The sequence below is a fragment of the Argiope bruennichi genome, chromosome 7 (genome assembly GCF_947563725.1).
Source record: "Argiope bruennichi chromosome 7, qqArgBrue1.1, whole genome shotgun sequence".
Taxonomy (NCBI): domain Eukaryota; kingdom Metazoa; phylum Arthropoda; class Arachnida; order Araneae; family Araneidae; genus Argiope; species Argiope bruennichi.
In genome coordinates this window covers 81,077,682-81,103,132 of record NC_079157.1, presented here as the reverse complement: position 1 = coordinate 81,103,132, position 25,451 = coordinate 81,077,682, and the positions used below count along the sequence as shown (strand labels likewise).

The 25,451-nt window shown below is 29.8% G+C and overlaps 1 protein-coding gene across 5 annotated transcripts in view; it reads right to left on the bottom strand.

Annotated features, from left to right (window-relative positions):
• Window positions 1-25,142, bottom strand: part of LOC129975610 (neurogenic locus notch homolog protein 1-like) — an 85,196-nt gene extending 60,054 nt beyond the window's left edge. For 3 of the 5 annotated variants that reach the window (XM_056088681.1, XM_056088683.1, XM_056088684.1), the window contains exons 1-5: window positions 24,896-25,142; window positions 12,557-12,655; window positions 10,772-10,885; window positions 4,948-5,058; window positions 2,979-3,089 (exon numbers count right to left, since the gene is read on the bottom strand). In XM_056088681.1, coding sequence (XP_055944656.1) covers window positions 2,979-3,089; window positions 4,948-5,058; window positions 10,772-10,885; window positions 12,557-12,655; window positions 24,896-25,070 — 610 coding nt within the window. In that variant the 5' untranslated portion in view covers window positions 25,071-25,142. The remainder of the gene's footprint in view (window positions 1-2,978; window positions 3,090-4,947; window positions 5,059-10,771; window positions 10,886-12,556; window positions 12,656-24,895) is intronic. The other 2 variants (XM_056088682.1, XM_056088685.1) reach the window with 2 other exon arrangements.
• Window positions 25,143-25,451: the final 309 nt, after the last annotated feature.

The window sequence follows — 25,451 nt, the reverse complement described above, 5'->3', positions numbered from 1 at the left end:
GACATTTCATATGAATAATTTTAAGAGGATTTTTCTGCATATAGCACACACACACACACACACACAAATATAAAAGAAATCAAGAAATAGGCTTAGCCGCTGGCAGATAAGGGATCATAGCAAGAATTAAGATTAATGTACGGTTTCCAGCGAAGCATGCTAAAATCTTGTCAACCTCCCAAAACCTAAAATTCTGCAATCCTGGGTATATGCCAGAAATACTAACAAATAGCTTTTAATATTACAATAAAAACTGTCCCGATTATAGTTGGCTTGAAGTCGCACCACATTGTTTTACTTTCCGCGCCCATGTATTAATCTTAATTCTGACCGTAATCGAAAAAATGAATGAATAAATCTGAAGCAATGTTTATATGTGATTCAAACTCTCCGTCTAAGCATTCGGGCACGTACTTTTATCAATCATTCCATCTGTAGTAAGATGTTCGCTTCCATTTTTAATTAATGTAACACTTTGTTATTTACAGCAAACGGTTTTAATCGAATCCATGTGTTCTAAACATATAAAATTGTAAAGAGAAATTTTTAACATCCATATTAAATAGTGTATCAACCTAAAGAGTCAATAACTTGGGGGAATAAATTAGTCACTAAAGACGGCTAGTTTATCAAATTTCCTAGTAATTTTTCACAACAAAATTAGTTTTTCAAAATTTTCTTTCTAATAAAGGAGCCCTCCCTCCCTCAAAAAAAGCTCTGGATTCTGGACCAGGCAGTGAGAGCTATGAATACTCAGATTTTTATTTTTAGAATCTTTCTGCACAGTAATCTTTTCGCATTTTAGTATAATGAAAGAAACCGAATTTGAATTTCAGACACCTTTCATCTACTGACTAAATTTGAAATTTGGCACAGATATATAATTTTGGAATTTGGAACCTATTCCTAATTTCAGTTATCTAATGGTCGTTTTTTTTTTCTCTGTTATAGTATCTATATGTATGGAAATGATCACAAACAACATAGCGAATGATTTGATTGTAAATTTGATACAGATATACGATTTGTTTACTAATATTGTGTACCAAGTTTAATTCATCATTATAGCATGCGTCGCAGTTATCTGCTCTAATTCACTCGGGAAAAAAAAAGAGACAAATACCTTTTCAGTGGATTTCCTTCAAATTTTGATCGAAATTTTGAAGGAATTCGATCAAACTCGAAGAAAATTCCAAGTACCAATTTTTGTTTGTTTAACTCAAAGCGTTTTTGAATTCTCGTATTCACAAACAGCCTGACATTAATCCAAAAATGTGTTATTTTGAACTCAAGGGAGGTCCGAAATATGCGGATTCATCATAACTCGAGATTTAAACGATTAAAATTTTTAAACGAGTACAATACTTTTTCCATGTATACTTTTTCATAAATAAGAAAATAAAAGGGCAAAATTCTAGGTATTCTTTTTTTAATCATTATTTTAATCTTCATTCGTAAAATGTAAAATAAATAAAGCAATGTCAACGACGAAATAACTGGAATATAATGCTTATCCGTTTTATTTCGTTCCGATATGATTTATATAATGACCTCGGGAAACCTTAGCTAAAGAAGAAACTCTATTCTCTGTATTTCCTTGATTTTTTAAAGTAATCATTTTTGAAATTATGTACGTCTGTTCATCCGTCTATAGCATTCATTTTTCCCTGCATAATACAAACTTCCGCTTGTGTTCCTTTCATTATATACCTGAAAATTCCTTCCTTCAATTAGGAAATTAAAGAAAAATTTAAATTTTTCATGCATATTTCTTTTTATAAAATAGCGAGCACAAAATTTTGATTGTCTCTCTTACTTTAAATTTCTAAAAAGATTATGGTAATCCATCATGTATGTATGAAGACATTGTAGCGAAACAAAGAATGGTGTTTCTAGCTATTTCTTTGTTATCTATACAACCAATGTATAAATAAATTATTGAAACTTATACCATTTAAATAAATCTTTTCAATTTATAGAAATTGTGTTTTAAAAATGCGTAGTCATCAGGTTAAAGAATTGCTCTAAATACTAAGATTAATAATAATTAAGGAATAAATTTCTATATTTTTGTCAGATTATTATGTAACATTTCTGTCTCATAAAATATATTGACAAAATTTAATTTTTAGGTGGATTACACTCGGCCAGTTATAAGAAAGGGAAAGATTTATGGTTGCCACAATTTCATAAGATGGATTCAGGCATTCCATGCTTGGCTATAAATTGCTGTTTTGGCGTCTCTAAATTTTTCTTCTTCACTACATATCGTATTAAAATGTTGGGCATTCACTTAAATAAAAATATGGTAATTTTTTTTAAAAAAAAGTCAACATACCTAAATTTAGAAACTATGAAGAAAAATTGCAAATAAAATGGGGGAAAAAAACTTCATATCAGAAATAACAACGAGATAAAAATGTTGGAATTAATCTGTGGTAAGTGATCAATTTTCTCACGTCCAAAAAACCCCCCGCCAAATTTTACAAACGCATGCGCAGGAAGAAAAAAAAATACAATACTGCGGCATGTATTTTTACAAAAAAATACAATACTGCGGTTGTCCCGTTCGGAAAATTACTTGTCATGGACCGAACAGCATTTTTCAGCCTTTCTACGCATGCGCCGCTTACTGGCTGCCTCATAATTAACCGATTGTAAACCCACCTTTACAGTAAATTTGCAGTAAAATCTTATTTTTACAATAAAAATTCATAAAAGTCATTAAACAGAATTCATAAAGTCATTAAACCGATTGAATTCATAAAGTCATTAAACCGATTCAGAATTCATAAAGTCATTAAACCGATGAATTCATAAAGTCATTAAACCGATTGTAAACCCACCTTTACAGTAAATTTGCAGTAAAATCTTATTTTTACTATAAAAATTCATAAAAGTACATACACATCGACTTCTCAAAACTGAATTTATTTAAAGTACTCTTTCGCCTACATAAATCAATGAAATTTTCTTACTTTTTTCACAAGTTGGCCCACTGTATGGTTTTATACAATTACAAGCGTAATTCTTTCCTGAAACTGTGCACTTCCCTCCATTCTTGCAAGGATTGGACGAGCATGGAGTAGCTAGAAAAGGCATAACAAACTATATGAAACCAAAACCGAATTGACAATACAAATTAAATACAATAATAATCTAAATTTGAATAGAAAAGAAATATAAATAATATGGAGTATTTCAAATTCAATTTAGTACAAAACTATTGAATGAATCCAGTCAATATATCATGTCATTGTTTACATGAATAAACTAAGGAATATGTATTTATGTACGTGTAGATTTTTATATTTTAAAATAACACAGAATTCGAAAAAGGCATTCATGTATAGTTTTAACAGTTTTCATTTTTTATTAACATATTAAATTTATGCTCTTTCAATGATCTAACAAGAAAAATACACTATTTTCTTTAAAAATCTGAAAACGATTTGCTTATACTTTTAAAGAAAAGAGGAAACAAATTCACAAACGTCGTCACGTAAATGTGTCAGATTTCGGATTAAATAATGAAAAAATGATTAGATAAGAACCATTTGTAGCCCTTGAAACATCAATGATTGGATAAAAAAAGGCTAACTCGGATTGTCGTATCCAATGTGCGTCATAAGTAATGAAAATGAGGTATTCAGATATTGCCAAAAATATATAACTCGTTATTCGAGGATAATTCTAAATATTTCATTCTGATTGTTAAGGCACTGTTTGATTAAAGATGAAGAAAGCAGAAATCTGATTGCCATCCAAGAGTGTGCGTGACGAAAGTAAATAATTTTTACAGATTTGAAAAAAAAAAAATCTGTCTTGCAAGAGGCTGCGGTATTAAGAAAAAGCTTAAGAAATATCTTCAGTCCTGTTGCAGAAAAGTTTCACCTAAAACGGAAAATTTTCATTTGAAGGAAAATTTGAACGCAGAATCTATAATCCCCAGACGCCGTTTTATAACGCCTTGCTATAACTCCCAGAAAGGCCGTAATGGCCGATGGTAAGGTCTCTGTTTCGAAACAGGAGGAATTCAGGTTCGAGACCTGATTCCATTGGAGAGCCTTCTGTAAGAGGCCCTGGTGCACGTTAAATTCGTCGGGGCAAAATGTCCTCCTGCTGTTGTGACTTGGAAGCTTGGAAAGGGAGGTGGGTGTCAGCTCAGGTGTTACCCCCCTGGCATCTGACCTCAGTTCAAAATTACGAGGTCCATCCCAAAATAGCTCTGTATTCTTATTATGTATGTTTGAAAATTTGTATTAGAGATATAAACGCTGTCCCTTTCTAAGGGGTTAGTATTTAGATCTCTAATGTATATTTTCAATTTCTCACGTAAATTCACTTATTTCGCTTAGAGACACTGATTCTAGCTTTCCGGAATATCAATTTTAGTTTTTTCACATTACATTAATAAATTCATTTCTCATAAAAAAAAATGGAATTATTTTATATTTTATAAGTTACACAATTTTATATAGAAATTTAAAAAAAATATATAAAATTCATTCAAATCATATATTTTTACTATCCGAGTACATTAAAACTCCAAAGACATATATGATATGAATTACTGTATTGTCTGTTTAAATGGACAGTGTTAACATTATTGATGCTCGAATATATACATCTTTTATGTACAAATCTAAGAAATGAGTGAAATAATGGCGGACAATCAATGAGCAAGAATTAATATTATTTACTTCTTTTTATTTCACGATCTCAATTAATATCATTTTTTCTTTTTATTTTATTTCAAGGCCTCGAAATATAAATAATAGAATATAATTATTTATCGGAATGTGTATATTTAAATACATACTTGTTTTGATAAAGCTTTTTCTTAGCATTTAGTATAATTTATCGAGTGTATGAACTAAGCAATACATTTCAGATGTATGAAATTATTGCCACATTACAAAGAGAAAAGAACAGTACTATTCATACCTCTCGTTGTACAATCTTTGCCTGTGTAACTGGAAGTACATATACACTCGTAACCACTTTTTGTATCTTTGCAGGTACCTCCGTTCTTGCATGGATTTTCAGTGCAAGGACCTAAATATTTAATTCAAACATATACGAAAAAATGTCACATATAATGAAAGGAGGACATATCTAGTTTTTTTTTTAAATCTTATTTCTATACATTACATTTTCTGTATGAATGCTTTAGAAAATAAACGTGATTGTCTTTGTCATCCTTAATTGAAAATAACTCGGCTAAATTAATTTCGAAAGAGCACATGTTAATTCAATTATCTTTTTATACTTATTAATTGGCCTATTAGAAATATATCTCGGGTATATTAAAAATTAAAGCAATATTGGTTCCTATGAAGCAGTCATTTTATAAACTCAAAAAGCCAATTCTGTTCCATATTTTCAGGCTGGAGAATAAATCCAAGGGAACAAATTTCATTAAAGTATCATTAAGAAGAGGAAGCAGTGTGAAAAGTCTCCCTAAATCTTTCTCGTATACTCTCTAATAAACATGTCATGCCAAAGGACATCTTACATTTAGGTATTGCAATACCGAACCAAAATTTCAATACCGGTATTCGGTATTTTTGAGATCTTAATATCGGGATACCGGTTTTGATACCGGTATTAGAAATTTTAGAAAAAGAAAGAAAACAAGGTGTTTTTTTTTGTTTTGTTTTATTTGCCAGTTTTATAAGAGAGTGTAAATATCACAAAAAATAATATGCAACTTATAAATTATAACAGTATATAAAGAATCAAAAAAAGTAATGGAACATTGTATTTATTTAAATCACAAAAAAAGTGTAAATATCACTATTCAGTCTGTGGTACTATTACAAATTTTTGAAATGTGATCTTAAAAAACTGCGTCAATTGTACTGCCATTAAGCCTCGAAAGTAATTTTGAGTAAAAATTACCAGCTTTCGAAAAAGGTCTTTCGGTATCTACGCTAGTTGGTGATACTGTTAGTAATACGCGATATACTTTTTCCAAGTATTTACCACTAAATCCCTCAGGTTCAAATAAATCAATTACTCGTCGGATGGTTTTGGATATAGCTGATTTCTGTACTGTGTTTTGGTTCATTGAATTATTTTTATTTATCGCTAATTCTAATTTTTGTGCAAGAGACAATCCTTTTCACTATCGACATTTAGTGTCAGCATAATCTTCGATAAGTGAACCGAATTCTTCTAAATGCGGACAGGTTTGTGGGTAAAAAATTGTAAGAAAATTTACTATAAACTTAATCAGATTTGAATTGATTATTTTCTTTTCTTCTTTTTCATTTTCATTTTTAAAATCTTTATAATTATGTAAATACCATAAGACATTTTCTATTTCGCTATGCCTTTCTTCTGTGCGATTTTTCAATGTAATATATAATTCTTCAGATAGTGATGTGTGCTGTTCTTTCATTATTGCAACATGAAATTTATTGTTGCATTAGCTGTTAATAAATTAAAATCTCTCCGACATAATGCCTCTATAGTCAGTTTTATTGGAAGTAGAGTTGATACAGTTCTGGATATTAAGTCGAATTCACTGTCTGAAAAATTAATTTACAGGTTTAAGTCGATTAATGCTTTTTTGATTGGATTTCTAAATTTCAAAAATCGTTCCATCATTAGGAGTTAACTGTTCCAACGTGTCTTAGAATCTATTATTAACATATATTCTGTTTTATTTTCAGTTAATATATATTTTTGTAATATGGCATTTTTTGTAGGGAAAAGTTTAAATATCTTAACAATTTTTCGAACTTTATAAATTATAGGAAGCAATTCTTGATGGGTTAATATTTCATCCTCATTAGCAATATCTTCTTCAACAATTACATTGTTCATTATCTTCATTGTCAATATCACTCTCACTCTTACTCGCTTCAATGTCGGAATCCGGAGTTTCTATATCCACAGTATTTGGATTCTTCTGTTCTTTATTTTTTTGATATAATGCATCTATTACTCCTAATTGAATTCCATGAGCATAGCACAATTACTGATTTGCAACAATCAACTTTCCAACTTTTTTCATAACTGTTGCTCCATTAGTCGTTATGGATATAATATCTTCTTTCAAGGATAATCCATGTTTCGCTAATTTAGATTTAAGCAATTAATTAAGCCATTTATTAGCTAATTAATTTCACCCGTTAGGAAGACATAAAAACAAAAACGTATACTATTTTGCTATGTTGGCGATCCCTGAACATATAGTGGAGACAATTTAAAAAATGTCTAGTAAATACCGAAAAACCGGTATTTAAACTTGTGAATACTGGTATTACAAAATTGTAAAATGGCTCAAAATACCGGTATTCGGTATCCCGGTATTGAAATCCCTACTTACATTGTATTTACATACAATAGTTACGAAATATTAACCATTGCATGAATGTAGCGTTTTCACTGAATCTATCGTGCCATCCTTGGCGAGTAATTTGGCGATTAATACCTGGCATACATTAATATTATGCAAAAATGGAATTTCGGGTTTAGATATGTTTTTACCAACCGATTGTAATCAAAATTTAGCACAGAGCTCAAAATAAGTCACAAAATTACTCACCTGCTTTATATATTTAATTAAACTAATAATAGACTGACAGACAATTAACCTAATGTTGGATTTTGCTCATATTTGACAAGTATCTACATTATAGTTGTTGAATATTTCCTCGAATCTCATCTATTTTGCTCTCTTCTTTTAGTAATCATCGTGCTAACTTGCATTCGAACAGGTGGGCAAACGAACTTCCTCGAAGCAGAATTTACACAAAATTTAAAAGAAATCTATAAATTTGCTATAAAGACCGTATACCAAATTTCTTGTCGTCTTGCTCAAAGTGTTTTTGAGTTGCCGTTGTCATAAACAGACAGACGGACATTTTTCAAAAAGGTTCTTTTCGAGAGGAGAAAATGATAGTCAAAATATTGTTTGAATTTTTTGACGATTATTAGACTTTCTCTACACTATGCATACGAGAAAGTAAAAAAGTATTTTGAAGTTTCCGTAACGCAAATGTGCAAAATGCAAAGAACTATCTGAGTGACATTTTTAAAAGGAGATATTTCGATAACTTTGCTTCATTGTGAAGCATTTTGGGTGAACCTAAATACTTTTTTTTAGTTGAAATATTTCAAATGTCTAACATTTTCTAAGAATTTGGAAAAGGAAAATTGTGACTGCAGTGCAAGAAAGAAATGATATTCTTGAAAGACGGAATGGTTTTATATTGAATTACCTTGTCTTTTAATCATTTGAAATGTTTTTATGATAACCGTATTAAAAAATTAAACATATTTTTAATAAAACCTTATTTTAGACTTAAATATTGATTGCTAGAATTTATTCCAAAAATGGGAATGGCTTCTCAACCAAATGGTCAGTCAGCCTCTATGGTGAAGGGCATTATGCTGTTTAGTTAGACTATCATGAGCAATTCCAAAAATGGGAATGGCTTCTCAACCAAATGGTCAGTCAGCCTCTATGGGGAAGGGCATTATGCTGTTTAGTTAGAATATCATGAGCAATTCTAAAAATGGGAATGGCTTCTCAACCAAATGGTCAGTCAGCCTCTATGGTGAAGAGCATTATGCTGTTTAGTTAGACTATCATGAGAGATTCCAAAAATGGGAATGGCTTCTCAACCAAATGGTCAGCCAGCCTCTATGGTGAAGGGCATTATGCTGTTTAGTTAGAATATCATGAGAGATTCCAAAAATGGGAATGGCTTCTCAACAAAATGGTCAGCCAGCCTCTATGGCGAAGGGCATTATGCTGTTTAGTTAGAATATCATGAGCGATTCCAAAAATGGGAATGGCTTCTCAACTAAATGGTCAGTCAGCCTCTATGGCGAAGGGCATTATGCTGTTTAATTAGACTATCATGATAAAATCCTAAGTAACACAAAACGTTCTGAAACACTTTTACAAGATCTTCAAGTTATTCATCTTCATTCAAGATATTGAACGAATCCGTGCAGATAGATCAGTCCATTTTGTACTGACCTTGAATCATGGGGTAAGTACAAAAAGGGGTATAAAGATACAGTACTTTAAATTATATAATTATTTTACAAATCATATTTGTATAACCGTTTTATAAGCTCTAACATTCTGGTGCAAATCTTAAGGACTCATAGCATTCAAAAAAGAGGGGGGAAATGTCACTTTGGGGGAAAAAGGGAAATATCACCTGCCCATTCTTTTAGAAGCGAAAAGAAAAGACACACACACACACACCCATATATATATATATATATATATATATATATATATATATATATATATATATATATATATATATATATATATATATATATATATATATATATATATATATATATGCACACACAATATAATAGTATATGAAGATATTTTTGTCAGAAAAGTAGTTTCAGTTAATTTATTCTGTTCTAATTGCATGTTATTTTTAATATCAGAATGGTATTTAAATTCTTATTTTTAACATAACTGTTTTTTTTTATACAAGAAAATTGAAGCAGAGTTCTGAGAGGACTCATTATAAACAAAGTCGCCATTTGAATCTGTTTAGAAGTTAAGATAAAAGGTTCGAACTATAACGAAGAATCTTTTTAATGTTAATAAAAGACTGTAACTCTTTAAGAATGAATAATCAAATTTATAAAGTTATAAAATATATCATATATTAGAGCAGGAAAAATGGATACTTCAAAACTTTGCATTCATCAAAAATTCATCATTTTCTTCTATATATGTTTAAAAAATATATTAAATGGCAAATACAATTGAGAAATGTAATTAATTTGAAGCGTAAAAAAAATTCCATGAATTTTTATTTCTTCGGTTCTCATATATTTAAGAAATCTTTAAAAAATTAAATGTAGAAGCTAAATCGCATAAATTTGGCGTATCAAAAAGTATGCATTTCTAATGTATGTTTGTATTGGGTTGTTATAAGTTTATTAGGGCTAAAAGCTAAAAGTTATTTTTCTAACCATATAAATTATTGTTACTTAATTGTTCGGAGTTTTCAGCTCCTGCACTCTCTATATCACTAACATTCCAATGTTCATATATTTAATTGTCTAATATTAAAGTCCATCTGTGCAAAAAAAAAAAAAAAAAAAAAAAATCCATTTTTAACTTAAATCACAATTTCTTTTTATGGTTTATCTGAAAATCTGTATTTTAAAATTCTCAATATAGCTTTTATTTTCTATTTACGATTATCAAAACGAAATGAAAGGCATTTTATTGCAACTTAACTACTGAATATGGAGCTACGAGCAACACTGCAAACAAGCACTTTTCATTATTTTTACTTCGATTTTTCAAAGATTTATTGCATGTATTTATTCTTTATTTCCTATAGAAAATATCAGATATTACTTTGAAATATCTTCCGATGTAAACCTTTTCTTTTTTGATAGCATTGTGGGAAATTAAAAAAAAAAAATGAATTACTGTTTTAATTTTTCTTTCATGTTTTAATTTTTCAAATTAAATGCATGGAAATCCTTTAATAATTTGACAAATATTAACAGATAAAAGTATCTTTAAGTACTTTAAAATGCAATTTCAATTTTTAAGACTGAATAAATATTGAAATTTGCTAGTATCGGTATAACACACGAAAATCAAACTTCATTCCTAATATTTTTGTGATGCAAAACGAAAGTCAGTAAAAATAAAGTCTCTAATTAATACTCCCCAATGAATTTGAAGTCCTTCATATAAAAAGAATTCCTCCATAGGACCGATTCTCTATTCACTAATTATAAATGCATAACCTACCTACGCACTTTTCATTCTCTTCTTTATATCCTGGTTTGCATAGACATACTTTTTTAGATGAAATCCACCCTGTTGATACCCAGATACAATTTGAATCTGGCCCGCATCCACAAGCTGAAAATACAAGTGAAACGGAAAGAATTTCAGTTTGGAAAATATATGCAATAAAATGTTTCTTATACATTGTGTCCAAAAATGTAGATTGTGGTTCTAAAAAAGGTTGTGCCTAGATTTTATATGGATGTTGCTATACTTGTAGATGTAAACCTATTTCTTAGCCCTTCTGATAGACAGGTTTGTTAGGATTTCTTTGCAAAACAACACTGGAAAAAATTATACGCAATGATCCTAGAAAGATCTCATCTCTAAATTATTGCAAAAATAATGATTCTAAGCATTCTGGAATTTTCAAAATGTGCATTATTCCATAAAACACCAACGATACTTGTTTCTGTATCGAATTTTATGAAAAAATATTTGCAGCATCTACTGTCATTAAAAGTTGTCACTATCGACTGCATCTACTTTTACTGTAATATTGGCTAGTCATTAATTATACTTTTTGAAATCCCACTTTTACTTTAAGTTTACTTGAATGAATGCATAATCTATAATACAAAAAATTCTGTCTACCGTATTTTCTAGTTCGAAGAGATTTTTTCTGAGAGCCTTTTGTATTAATAATTTCACAAACATTTTATAAGCCAATCTAAAAATAGAAGCATAAATATATTAAATTCTTTCGTCTGCGAAAGATTTCTATGCATTCTATTATAAATGCAAATGGATCACTTTCAATTAAAACATTTTAAAGTAATTAAATCTCTACATAAAATGTAGTTAGTGTGGATATTCTTTTCTCAGAAAGGACTGAAATGTACATTAATAAAATATACATCTAAAATATCAAAAGGTGCTACTCTGTTTCAAAAAGAATATTTTGACAAATATAAAATTCTTATTTAAACGGGTCGCATTCTTCTAAAGACGAATTTCTTTTCTTTGCATCTGGCGATTAATTAATTTTAGGTTAGGTGAAGGGCCTAAAAAAGATAAATACGAAAAAAAAATGAGAAAATTTTATATGGCATATGCTTATTTAACTTTTTATACGGGTATCCAAGCTTTTAAAGAGGAAGATTTGTGATCCAATCCTTTCATTCAATAATATAAAATAGAGATTAGACAATGCGCAATTTTAATATTTTCATAATTAATTTTACTGTTTAATATTTAATATTTTTTCAATTTAATATTTTTGAATTTAATTATCAATCAGTTAATATTTCACTTATATTTTAAAAGATAAATAACATCACCTGATAATGGATTTGAAAAAAAATTTGCTATACTACTATACTATACTATAAAGCGTGTTTTTAAATTATGCTTTTATTCATTTCATATGTTTTGAAGCAATCATAAAATGTATTACAAATTTCCTGCATAACTCTTTTTACTGAAATTACCCTATCTTTATGTTGGAATTCTTCAATAATTTTTCATCCACTCTTAACGTTGATTTGATATAATGGGTGTGTAAAACTACTATTATGAAGTAAAAGCATTGCTATTCTATCTAATAAAAAAAATCAATCACAAAATAAATATTTTGTAGTATTAATTCTCAGTGTGCAAATGTATTTTACGAAAATTGCCGCACAAAAATTTCAAGGACAAATTTATCAAAATTTACATTTAAAATGATATATATTAAATTATTAAACAACAGTTTATAACGATTGAAATCTCTTTCTAGTTTGCTATAAAATTGAGAAAGTATACCTTTGCAATAGGACCTGGTGTAATTGCCAAATCCAGGATTACACTTGCAAACTACTTTTCCGTCTTCTTCTACACATTTTCCATTCGTACAACCGCAATCTGCAAATAAAATAAGCCACAGAAAATGTTAGAGAAAAACTGAGGGATCTAAATATTCTTTCATATATGGAATTCATTCTCGAAATGCAATTTCTCAAAAAATACATAGAAATTAGACTTATTCCTTTCTTTGCATTTTCTTGAAATTTCTATTGTTGCAGTGTTTATTAGACACATTTTAAAAATATTACCTATAAGATAGTGTGTGTGTGTGTGTGTGTGTGTGTGTGTGTGTGTGTGTGTGTGTGTGTGTGTGTGTGTGTGTGTGTGTGTGTGTACTTTATTCATAAAGATAAATATGTTATAGGTGAGGGAAAAAGAGAGAAAGCAAAAAAAACGTAAACGTAAAATAAATATTTGAAACAGAAATTTAAAAAATTGGAAAAGCAGTACATGCACATAATAAATGAACCCTAGATATAAAAAATATTATGTTTGAAGTAGTTTTATTGGACATTTCTAGCTGATCAAATATTCTGAAATTTCTATTACTAATGTATTCATTTTAGCACATTTTAATCTTTAATTACATTTTTACTATATAAGAAGTGAATGTATATACAAAAAAAAATTGTATGTTGTACAATTTATTAGAAAACATGCATTTTTTTAGAAATAGAAACATTATTTCCAATTCTACATTTCTATATAAAAAAGATTAGCTTTTAAATGCCCTAAGTCTCAAATTTGATACCGGACTTTCAAATCAAAATGCACACTTGCAGTTGGTTTGTTTTAACATTTGGCTTTATGTGCGTTACCATTGCATAATATTCTTTTGGACAGAAGTTAAAAAAAATAAACGTCAGCTGTTAAAGTTCAAATAATATGACATTTTCCTTTCCCGCCGTATTTAACGAGGTGACATAATTTAAAAAAAGTTTAATGGAATAAACCTTGGATGCATTTTATTTTTCCGGAAAATAAAAATGCCTTTGTAGTAGGTGAGTGTCTTTTTTTTATTACAATGAAATTATTTTTAGAAAAGGCCTGATATGCTTGAAGAAAATTTTGATATTTTTGTAAATAACGATTTTGTTACTTCAGACCTTCCAGGCTGTATGAAATCTACTTGCTTATTCTTTGGATAATAATATTTTTTGCATGTATCTTTGCATTTTTGATGTTTCTCTGCTTGGTTTAGTGGTGGAATTAAGTTTTTTAAGCAAGTATACTTAGAATGTTTTTGTAACAATGAGCACGTTTTATTGCTCCCCACCTATTTTGGTGCTGAACCAACAGGGAATATAACCCGCCACGACCAAAAACTGCAAATGAATGTCCAAGTATCATGTCCTCGTGTCGTAAAAGAATATAACACATGGAATATAACAGAAGCCCACATGGGTATTGTGATGGTATGGTATTGTGAGATTTAATGGCGGAAGAGCCAAATATGGCCATACTGCGCCAAACAAATGGTATTAATAAATGCCAAGTACAATTCAGTTATACAATTTAAAATTAAATTCTCGTGATAAAATGAAAGACATCTAGTAATGAATATTAATAGTGGTTTTAAAATTGCAACTCGCATCCCAAAAAGTAAATTTTTCCAAAAATGTTAAAAGATTAAAATACCAATGAAATTCAAAAGGTGAAACACTCATAACATTAAAACAAGTACAATAAATTACAAAACCAAGTGAAAAGAAAAAAAATCATTGTAATCTTTTGATCCGATGTTTCTTCAAGTATTTGTTATAAATGGGGGTACTTAAAGATTCACAGTGAAATTTTTTAAGATCAACCCATTGAACTTGACAATCTTGGGGACTTTGTTTAAAAACAGTTTTATCAACTGTGGTGGAAACGATTGAAGATTCTGGAGCAGGTGGAGTTTCATCAATTGTTTCATGAGGGTTATATTCTATTGCATTATCTGATTCTATATCACTGTCGGTGTTACGATTGGACATATTTGTGGTCATGGTTTTATTATCTTTAGGCTTGGAGTTTTTCTTATATTTTGTTCTGTTAATAACGGTTTTGAAACTTGCTAAGTTTTGTGAAGTGGCAGCAACTTTACACTGTGGGATATCTTGAGAAGTGTCTTCCATAGGAATACTGGGTGGCCCACATGGGAGGCATTCATTGATCTAATAGACAGCTTCATCGGTCGATATCGTATTCTCATAAAATCAAGAAAGCGGACAACGAGGACATGACTGTGATAAATGCTTGGATACTGTACAAAAAGTTAGTCTGCAATGGAAGGGAAATCTCAGAAGAACATTATAAAACTAGCTGACTTCAGAACTGAGCTTGCTGTCGCTTCCTGCCGCTATCAAAGTCGGCCAGAAAATAAGAGGGTAAGATCAAGTACCTATAGTGGACAAGAAGGGACCCCAGAACTCTCCAAAAGATCACTTTCAGGTGAACAAGTCCTACCCTCAACTGACGTACATTACGATTGGATTGAACATGAAAAAGTATTTATGGATTCGTGAAATAAATGTAAATATAACAACTGTTGAAAGTTTACTTTTTGGATTAGCAAGAAATGTAAACAGATAAAACAACGTTTAGCATTGTTGCATTAACAGTTAGTGCGATATATTTAAGACCTTAATGCCTAAAGAATCAAAAGTAATGCCTAAAGTATCAAAAAAGTAAGATAAATCTTTTTTTTTGGGGGGGGGGGCATTCTTCAAGTTTTATATTAACGTTCTTATGATATCTTTTTAAGAATTGTTTTGACTGGGAACGTTCCCTTGGAATTTAGCGTTCTTTTCTGAAACTGCTGAAGCATTTCATCGTATTACAATTCAGGGTTTTTCAATTTTATTTTTTAAATTCAAATTTTTATTTTTATTTGGGGTTTCCTTTTCTATTGGAAATATGTAAAAAATAACAGTTGCTAAATAAGAGCTGCGGTTTTCCAGCTGCAACTTCTAAAGATTTATCTTCATATTTTGTTTTAAAAATTTTAAATAAGTATTACGGAAACCTCACTGCTAGAAAATTAATTATCCAAGGATAGTTGCCAAAATAATTTTTCAATCTCGATTGTTACTATCGATAAATTATGAAACAAAATTTCAAACTTCTAAATGGATTGAGTCAGAATGTTTTTTTTTTTTTTTTTTTTTTTTTTTTTTTTGTTAAGATACGGTATTAATGAAAAATCCTCTAAATTTCTAGGAATAATTCTCGCACTCAACATTGTATAATGCGATGACAAAACCTTCACAAAAAGTTGTATCAAAAATTTATTTAATTTTAATCTTCGTACTGACTATGCCATTTCTTTCATTGCCTAATATTTAAGCTTTCATTTTAAAATTTGTTATCTTTATGAATATGTTAACATTGTTATTGCTTTAAATCTACCGAAAAAAATTATTTAGAAGGCATATATTTCACAATTTTATCAAAAGGACTAAATTTTTAAATCTTCAATGAGCCAACAAAATATTTTATAAGGCGGCGTAATATTTCTTGTAATCTTTGAAGAAAATTTTTAACTTATTTTCTAAAAAAAATTATAAGTATGAACTGAATGGAATTATGGGATAGAAAATATTTGAAATATATTAGTTTTCGAAATTTTTAATTTGAATTTGATTTCTATACGTTGCAATGCATTGCAACAAATTTAGAAATTTTAAATGTTTGTTAATTAGATGATATATAATTCTGAAAATTCTGCTAATTTTTTAGTGCTACATTATTCCTTTTTTTTATATTGTTTAAAAGGAAATAGATAAGAAGTTAGGTTTCGGTTTTTATTGCTTTTATTGCAATTGGAAATATTTTTTTTCTGTTAAAAATGTCAGATAAAGTAATAAAAATGAAATATAAATGTAAATTGTGGATGTCAGATGCAAATGTTAGTAAATCCTCTTTGAAAGTTGAAGTTGGTGAATTAAAAAAAATCATGACATTTTCATTTTTGTGAAATTTAATTATTGAAACCTATTGCCATAATTTGGCAAGGTATTTTAATTTCAAAGAATATAAAACTTTTATCTCTCCACTTTTTTTCTTTATTAATCTTTCTACACTAAACTGTCACAGAGAATAAATAATTTTGAAGCGTGTGAAAAAGAGTTTAAAAAATAAAACGTTCCATTTTTTTTATTTTATTTAGTTTTTTTTTGTCAACGTCCTCGAAAACTGATTTTTTTTTTTTACCTTAGACAGCCAGAATATACGTGATTTGAATCGAGGAATGAGAATTAAGTTTTTTCACACAAAATGGAGAATGTAGGTAAATTCAAATTTGATGATTAAAAAAATGCTCATTCCTTTTACATTCATTAAACTCCATCACGTTTCTTTCCTAAAGGCAAACAATGACCATCTTTGCATCATTCCTTGAAAAGTTTGTTTTTTCACTATTTCATAAATAACTGTTTCTATAAAGATTCATCGACATTTTTTAAAAATTCATTTTGTTTCTGTACATTTATATTTTTTTTCCAAATCCATAAATTTCAAAATTTCAGCAGAACTATCTTTTCCGAATCTGAGAAGACAAAAGCTTTGTTGCTGGATACATAAAGCAGAAGGGAGACATTATGCTAAAGCATCCTTTGTGAGAGCTCTTTTGAGTTTGATAGAGCTACTTAGTTTTCTTTTTCAAATTGTTTTGCTTGAAAATACTCTGTTGGATCGGACTTTAATACAACCTCTCTTGAATCAACAATTTGTATAAAAATTTTCTCTTCTCATTCAATGTTCGTTCATTTCGATCCAACTTCTGCCTTAGATGACATTTTACCTCTGCAGAGGAAGGAAGTGAAAATGGATCGCTACATAAAGAAATAAAATTTTATGTTTCATGATGTAATTTGTGAAGATTTATCTTTATTCCTATTAATAAATGTTTTCAATACTAACTACGATTGTAATAATACATAATAATGTTGTCGCGTTCACGTTACCATGGAAAAGGGGTACAGTAGCTTCTGAGGATAAGGACCCCTGAGCACCCGAACCAGTAGTTCTCCTTCTAGCTCATATGCAGATGACACTCACGCACTTTCTTGCAAAACCCTTGTCACATGAGGGCTCTTTCTCATCTCACAGATAGAGCACAGGGGAAGAACAATCAGGACTTGAACCCGGAACGCCCAGATAACGGGTAAGATGCGCTACCCCTAGGCAGGGCGCCGGCATAATAACAGATATTATTATTATTTACATTAATCTCAAGATTTTTGTTATATATGCACATACATACTTATATGTACGAATGTGCAAAATTTTTTCGAGCTCTGATTATTTTCTATTTATTAGAGTCAATCTTCACTTTAAATTCAATTTTACATAGGGATTTTTATTTATCCACGCTCAAAGTCTACATATGCAAAAACTATAATACTGTTTCAACTAAATTCCCTTCTGAAGCTCAATAAGTTCTGAAAGTGTTGTTGTTTCTTATGCCACTTGCCATGGACAAGCCCGCGGTTACGAAGACTGCGATTTTAAGCCAGAGGGGGTGCGTCTCTTGTTTTTATAGTAGAGCCAACAAGGGCCAAGAGTACGACTTTGCTACTCACGAATCACTCATTCGCTTGCAAAGCCCCTTTTTATAGGAGGGCCCATTCACACATCTCACAGATAGAACAAAGGAAGAACAACCATGCCCAAACCGGGACACCCAGATCACGGGGAAGACGCGCTTCCCCTATTCCAGGACGCTGGCAAGTTCTGAAAGTGATCTTATGATGTCTTTTTTCCCACTTTCTGCCTTCTTACACTATGCCACTATCTGTTCATGCTTTAACAAAGTAATCTTATCATTGGACAATAACCGGATTCTTTCTCGAATTTTCTTGGCGATTAAACTCTGGAAGGAAGTTAATATGTTTCTTCTAATATAATCTGATCTAATCAAATTCTGAAAATCTAATTTGTGTTTCTGTTTCACTTTTTTTTTATCAAAGATCTGACACAAAAACGACACTTGTAGTCATAAATTCCAAGACTAAATTTGATATATTTTGTTGACAAATTCTTGAGATATTACATCAATTAAGAAAGATATTCTTTAGTGCCCATAAGGTTTAAATGCTCAGTGACTCTGTTTTCAGTAATCATATTACAAATAAAAAATGCTTTGTTTCAATAAAAAATATTATTATATTAATTGCAGAATAATCCTTTCCACTTTAATTTAAAGCATAAATTCTACGGGAGCTAACAGCAAATTGGAGAGATACAGATTACGTTATGACTGAAGGTTTTTATAATATTCTGAATGAATTGAAATTTGAAGTTTTAAAATATTTTAATGAAGAAGCTATTGAAGTAGGAATTACATAAAATAGTTAATTATTAAAATTTTAACGAGTATTAAGATTGGCGAACCGGCTGGTCGCGAAAGGCGGCTAGTATATATATATTGCCTTTCGATCACTTTATTTCCATTTTCCTCGATTCCAAATAAGAAATGCTATATATCTTTCTGTTATATATAATATATTTTTATGTAAATATTGCGTTTTATTCTCTTTCTGATTGATAGAAAGTGAATCGCCTGACTCATGATATTTCAGGTTTGTTTTGAAGCATTTTTTGAAATATTTAATGCGAATTACTATTACGTTGTAGTAAGTATTTTTATTGCATTTGACGATGGAATGGTGGCAAGAAAGGAAAAGTTATTGTTGTTGCTTATCCCCCTTGGATTGAACACCAATTCAAATCAAGTCCAGGAGATCGAATAACAGGATAAGATTGTAAACTGACTCCCCTTCATTCACCAGATACCTCACAGATACGCCAATACGGTCAATGATATAAGGGGGAGAAGCGTTGGCAGAGCAGTGGCAAGGAGTATGCATCTTTTGGCCTCTGATGAAGAAAAGACTTTTTGTATGGCCAGACCTTAGCCTAGATAAGAGCGTTTGAACATTCCTTGAACTGGTGCATGCCAGAGACAAGTCTGGACACCTACCGGTATATTAGTAATGATCTAAGAAAATCCTCCATTTCGTTTTAGTTCTTAGTTTAAACAAGGCGTGGATTTCTACGGCCTGCAGTCTAGAAGAGGGGGGATTGGGACATATGCTTCTTTCCTTGGCCAGCACATCTGCAATTACATTTCCTTGAATGCCCACATAAGAAAGGATCCACTGTATGCTCACTGACCCGGTCCTTGCGAATATAATTAATTTGGAGATAAGGTTTTGGCTCAACTTGTCAAGAATGTGTGGCCAGTTCTTTAAGTATTGTATTGAGCTTTTACTGTCTGTGAGGATTCAAATTTTTTAATTATCTGTCTCTAAGGCGAGGTCCAAAGCTCTGTTAATAGTAAGAGGTTCAGATCGAAAAACTGAGTATGATCTGGGTTTCTAAAACAATGCTTCGATTCCCCTCCACTTGATTTTAAAAATACAAAATAAATGGAGTCTGGGAGAACTGGATAAAATTCCAGTTCTCCCAGATTCCATTTTTTGCTTCCATCAGTGGATATTTTCAAGGCTTGATTGGGGATATCACCAATGATCTGGAGGGCCAGCTGCCGCAACGAAAGAAATGTAAAGCAACTAATGAGATTAAAACATTATAATTTCTACTTTTAGACACGCCATTTGTGGCAAGACTAATGGATAGCGTTCCAGTTTTTTTTGTCGAATAATGGAAATTTTTCTACCCTCGGCTAAGAATCGTCTGCATATCTAAGAACTACACGTGCTAGCTCTGAATTATTTTTAAAAATAGTAATAGAGTGTCCAGAAGTGATTCAGAAGATGGTCAGAAAGAATGAGCCCTAAATTTGCATGTTGATGTTTTGATGGAGTACAACAAAGACTTAATTATTCTTATAGCACGTGTTACTACTGATTTTAAAAAATGATGCAAATATGCCATTTATATTGAAAAGGATACCATTTTCATTGAGGTTATCTTTCGCCATGAACATCAATAAGTCACAAGCTCAGAATTTAGACAATGGCTCAATTTTAGACACTTGGTCTGATTATCAATGATCAAACTGCAATATTTTCACATGATCAATATATTAGTAAGTATCATTTAACAGTTTTAGGAAAAATTTTCTTTAATCTAAAATGTGTAATTTTATGTATTTATTTTTCATTTCGGCCGAAAAAGTTAAAATTGTGATGAGATTTCTTTTGAATTTTAATTAATGTTAAAATACTTCGCTTATATTTTTTTAAACTTAAAATTGAGCTTTTTGTATAACATTTAGGTGCTGAATTAAGCTTTTACATGCATTAGTCGCGGACAACATCGGGGTGACGAAAGATTCGTACCAGAGCGTAGCCTCTTTATATATATATATATATATATATATATATATATATATATATATATATATATATATATATACACATTTTGACTTTATATTTAATTCAACATCTCTCTTAGATAATTAAGGGCACAGCAAAATAATAAAATAATATAGAAATGGTTTGAAGAGGGCTTGCCGTGTCAACGAAGCCTCCTTTCTGTCTTATAAAAAGATTTTTTATAAAGTAAAGACGATTAAAATACGCTCCCTGTCGCCAAAAAAGATAATCACTGTGACTTGATAGTAGATATCGATGTTCATATCTTCCTTAACTACTGTCTCACAAAAAAAGTTTTTTGCAAATGCTATCTTTTCTATATCAATTTCATATCTGTAATTTTTTTTTCATTTAATTTGTTTCAGAGTCTTCATAATGTTTTTATATTATTATGAAATTCAAACGCACCAATCAAAATTTTCTTCCATTGGCTTTTTTTAGTGTTAATATGAAGATTAAAAAAATTGACCATCAACTGCAAAATATGATTGTCACTTCAAATTTTATTTTGTAATTTATACAAGTTTTGATTCAGTAAAATGAATTCAACTAATCCTGGTAAATTCATATTTCTCAATCTTATTAAATCACAAGATGAAATTACAAAAATTACATAGAAATAGCTTATAAGCCAAGAAAAGAAGCTCAGAGATCAAGCTAGTTGCTAGTGGGGGAGGGGCTAGCATTCTGTATTCTATCTATATATATATATATATATATATACTACACTTTTTATACGTTAAAGTAATTATATGATTCTATTAATCATATAATTATTAAATCATTAAATTATCTCTTTCTCTTTGAATGGCAATGTTTTTCGAGTTCTTTCAAAAATCTCACAAATTGTGCCGTTAATCTTCTGATTTCCTGAAACTCCTTCTATGGAAGCATCTATGTACACTTTAAATTTGGTTTAGACAGTAAAATGTAGATCTTCATATTTCATAGTGCACAATTCATTCTAAATATTTCTAGCACTCATTTGTGCATTGAAATTTATTAAAAGCTACTACAGTATTTTCCCAAAATTGTCTATTTGTTTATGAAGAATTTATCCAAATTATCCAATTTTGGAGAACAATTTCATTTCAGAGCCGATACCATTATTTAGTAGTTTCCGAGCCCTCATTAATAGCACATAGAAAGAAAAAAATTATCACTTTAATTACTAATTACAAAAAAAAAATCTCTCAACCCCCTAGATTGGGAAGAAGCAATTCAAAAAAATTTTTATACCTAATTTTTCATTACTATTTAACTACTATTTAAATTTCAAACTTAAAATCAAATCGAAATTATGATATTTCGGTTTCCGCTTTGTATAACATAGGATCATAATACTACGTTCCATTCTTCAGAATTTTCTTTATCGCTGTTGTTGTCAAGTTTCCAATTTTGCACTCCCATATAAATTGATTATTCAATTTTCAATATATATTTTTTAAACTTCTTTACCTTAATATTTTTCATTTCTTTATTAAGATTTTTTATAAATAAAACTAGTAATAACACAAATTTTAGGGGGGTAAAATTTAAAATTACACTTATTCAGGGTAGTGCAAAAATATTTTCTTTAACAAATAAATTGCATTTTTCGAGAGTTGTAGTGACCTGGGACTTGCAGGGAAGGGGGTATCGTTGCTTCGGAACCCAGGCTTAGGGGCGGTATGATGAAAAGTTAGTTCTTATATGGTATTTTTAAAAGAAAATTATGATGAAATGGCGACAAAATAATAACATACCCTGAGATCATAACCTTGCAATAGATGGTAAGCACATGCGAAAAAAGGCATGTTACCTTTAGCACCACTTATTTCCGTTACACAACTACATACATTCATTCCTGTACATATTTAGTTGTAAATGTCGAATTTTTTTATTATTGCGTTCTGCGCCTGTTCAGGTTATTCCATGGAATGAATCTACCTTCCTTTTATTTTATCATTTCACACAGTAGCACTGCCATTAATCAGTTTTACCAAATTTTTCCTTATATACCCAGTCATTAATCAGAAAAAATCTCAAGTTTTTTTTCACGCGAATTGCCTCTTTCTTTGATATTGCCTTCTATATTGCAAATTTCCCAATCAAATGTTAACCCTTAACTGGGGACGTGCGGTCTGTGAGACCGCTAGCGATGGATTTTCGGTCACCCCTATTCTATTTTTAGCTCAATCGAATGGATTGACCCTGTAGCTTCCTGTTTTGTGACCTTCAATACACGTACACTTTTTCAACCGATTTCAGCGGATGCTTTTTTAAATAATTCAGTTATTTCTTTAAGCGCTGTCTCTAAGACCGCACCTTCCTGTTAGTGTCCCAATGATGAACAAGGCTTAGCAAATGGCCCCTAAATATCATTTAATCTACTGACCCTCTTATGAAGTAGTATTCCAGACACTTTTAAATGAAGCAGAAAGTGATTTTAGTAATAAGGATAATTGTACAGAAGAGTTTTTCGATGAAAGTTCACATTCAACTGATTCTTATATGTATGTTCAAACATAATTAATTTTTCTAGTGATAATGTATTTTGAAAAATTTATAAAATATATAAATATACCAAGAGATATATATACAGAATTTATAGGTTGATTTTTATACTAGTTCTTTACCTGTATGTTTGAAATGCCCTAGAAAACCGTGCTATGAAAATCACACAAGCCGATAAAAAAAAGGGCCAATTTTAGCCATTGTGATTTTTTTTAATTTTTCATATAATTGTTGAATTTTACATTATATTGTCTTCTCTACACCTTCATATACTGTAAAAATGAATATGATTTAAAAAGTAAAAATTAATGTGTTTTTTCAAGAATATTATTTATTGTAACATGTCATTTGAGAAGAAAATGAATGTTCCAACGCATTTACATTTTTCCAATGATAATATATTTTGAAAAATTTCTAAAACATATCTATATATCAAGAAAAATATCTGCTAAATATATTGGAGTTTTTCATACTAATACATTCATTAGAAAATTTAATTTGAGTATAAATGAAATGCGGTCTCGTAGAGCACACCTCCCCAGTTAAGTCCTAAAATTTCACCTCTCCAATTAAGGGTTAAGCTATTGTGGTCGAAGTAGTAAATAACAGTAAATTAATGATGTATATCGAAATGATAAACTTTGTGTACCTAATCACCACAACTTATCACATTATACAAGATATACAAGATTTTTAAGTGAACATAGCCTTCCAGGAGTAGTGTCTTCTATATAGCAAATTTTCCTTTCAAATGTTAAGTAACTCTTAATATAAGCAGACTCATTTTCTAATGACAGAGATCACAGTGATACATTAAGTGTGCCTAATCACTAGTGTAAAAAACCATGCCCAAAGCAAACAAAAAAAAGTTGAAATTCGCGTCATACAATCAGACCAATACTATTTGACGATACAGTATTGGTTTCATTATTGTCTAATGGAAAAAAAATAGATTCTTATTGGTTGGATCTATTTAGGCGAATCCATAGAACGAAATTACTGTTTTTCACTTCTGTTTCACTCAATATTAAAGTACCAGAAATTATTTTACCCTGAATTTCTTCTGACATATAATTCGAAAAAAAAATCTTATAATAAAATAATGTTCCTTTCATTGTGTCATTCGGTTATATGATGCTAATTTTCTTTCAAATTATAAGCTACTATTAGTACTAGTAGAATTTTCTTTTAAATGTACAGTTTTCTAATTATAAATATATCATAAGTTGATGTTCGATTAAAGCTTTTTTTTTTCTTTTTTTTTTTGCTTTATTGAACGTGATTCACTAGATAAATTCTATATAAAGAACACTTATTTAAAGAAAGGATAAGAAATGAATTTGAAGAATTAATTTGTTGATTCTCTTTACCTCGCGATTCAAAAATATTTTCGAATTTCATTTTCAAAAATCATTTTAAGTAATTTTTAATATTTCAGCCAGAAGAGCAGTGAAGAATTTCATAATAATGTACTCACCAGCTCTTTGAAGAGAATGGATTTCGTCATCTATAAAATCGTCGACAGTAATATGTTGTTGGAATTTTCTAATTCCATCAGTGGGATTTTCTTGTAAGTTCAGATCTGCATCGACGTAAACAAAATACGAGAAGAACACAAAAAAAGCTAAAAGGACTAATTTTTTATTCGACATCTTTAAAAACTTCAAAGTACATCCATTCCTTGGTTGATGAGTTTCTAGTTTAAAACTGGGAGAAAAGTGTTCTATTGTGTCTGTAATTAATTGTCTTTCGGTTATCGATTTTGATGTAACTGATTTCGTTCATTTTATCTTCAAAAGATTTTATTGTTTGCTATTGTGTTCATTATCTTAAGTTCCATTGCCAAATACTCATATGGCGTCTGAGAATAGTTTAATTTAAAACATCATTTTTCTCAGTTTGAAAGTATTGAGTATATAATTTAAAAAAATACTTTTTATTTTTCCAAAAACTTTTATATGAATTTAAATAAAAATAGATTGTTTTTAATTATTAATTCTTAATAATTTTTTATATATTGACATAACTATGAT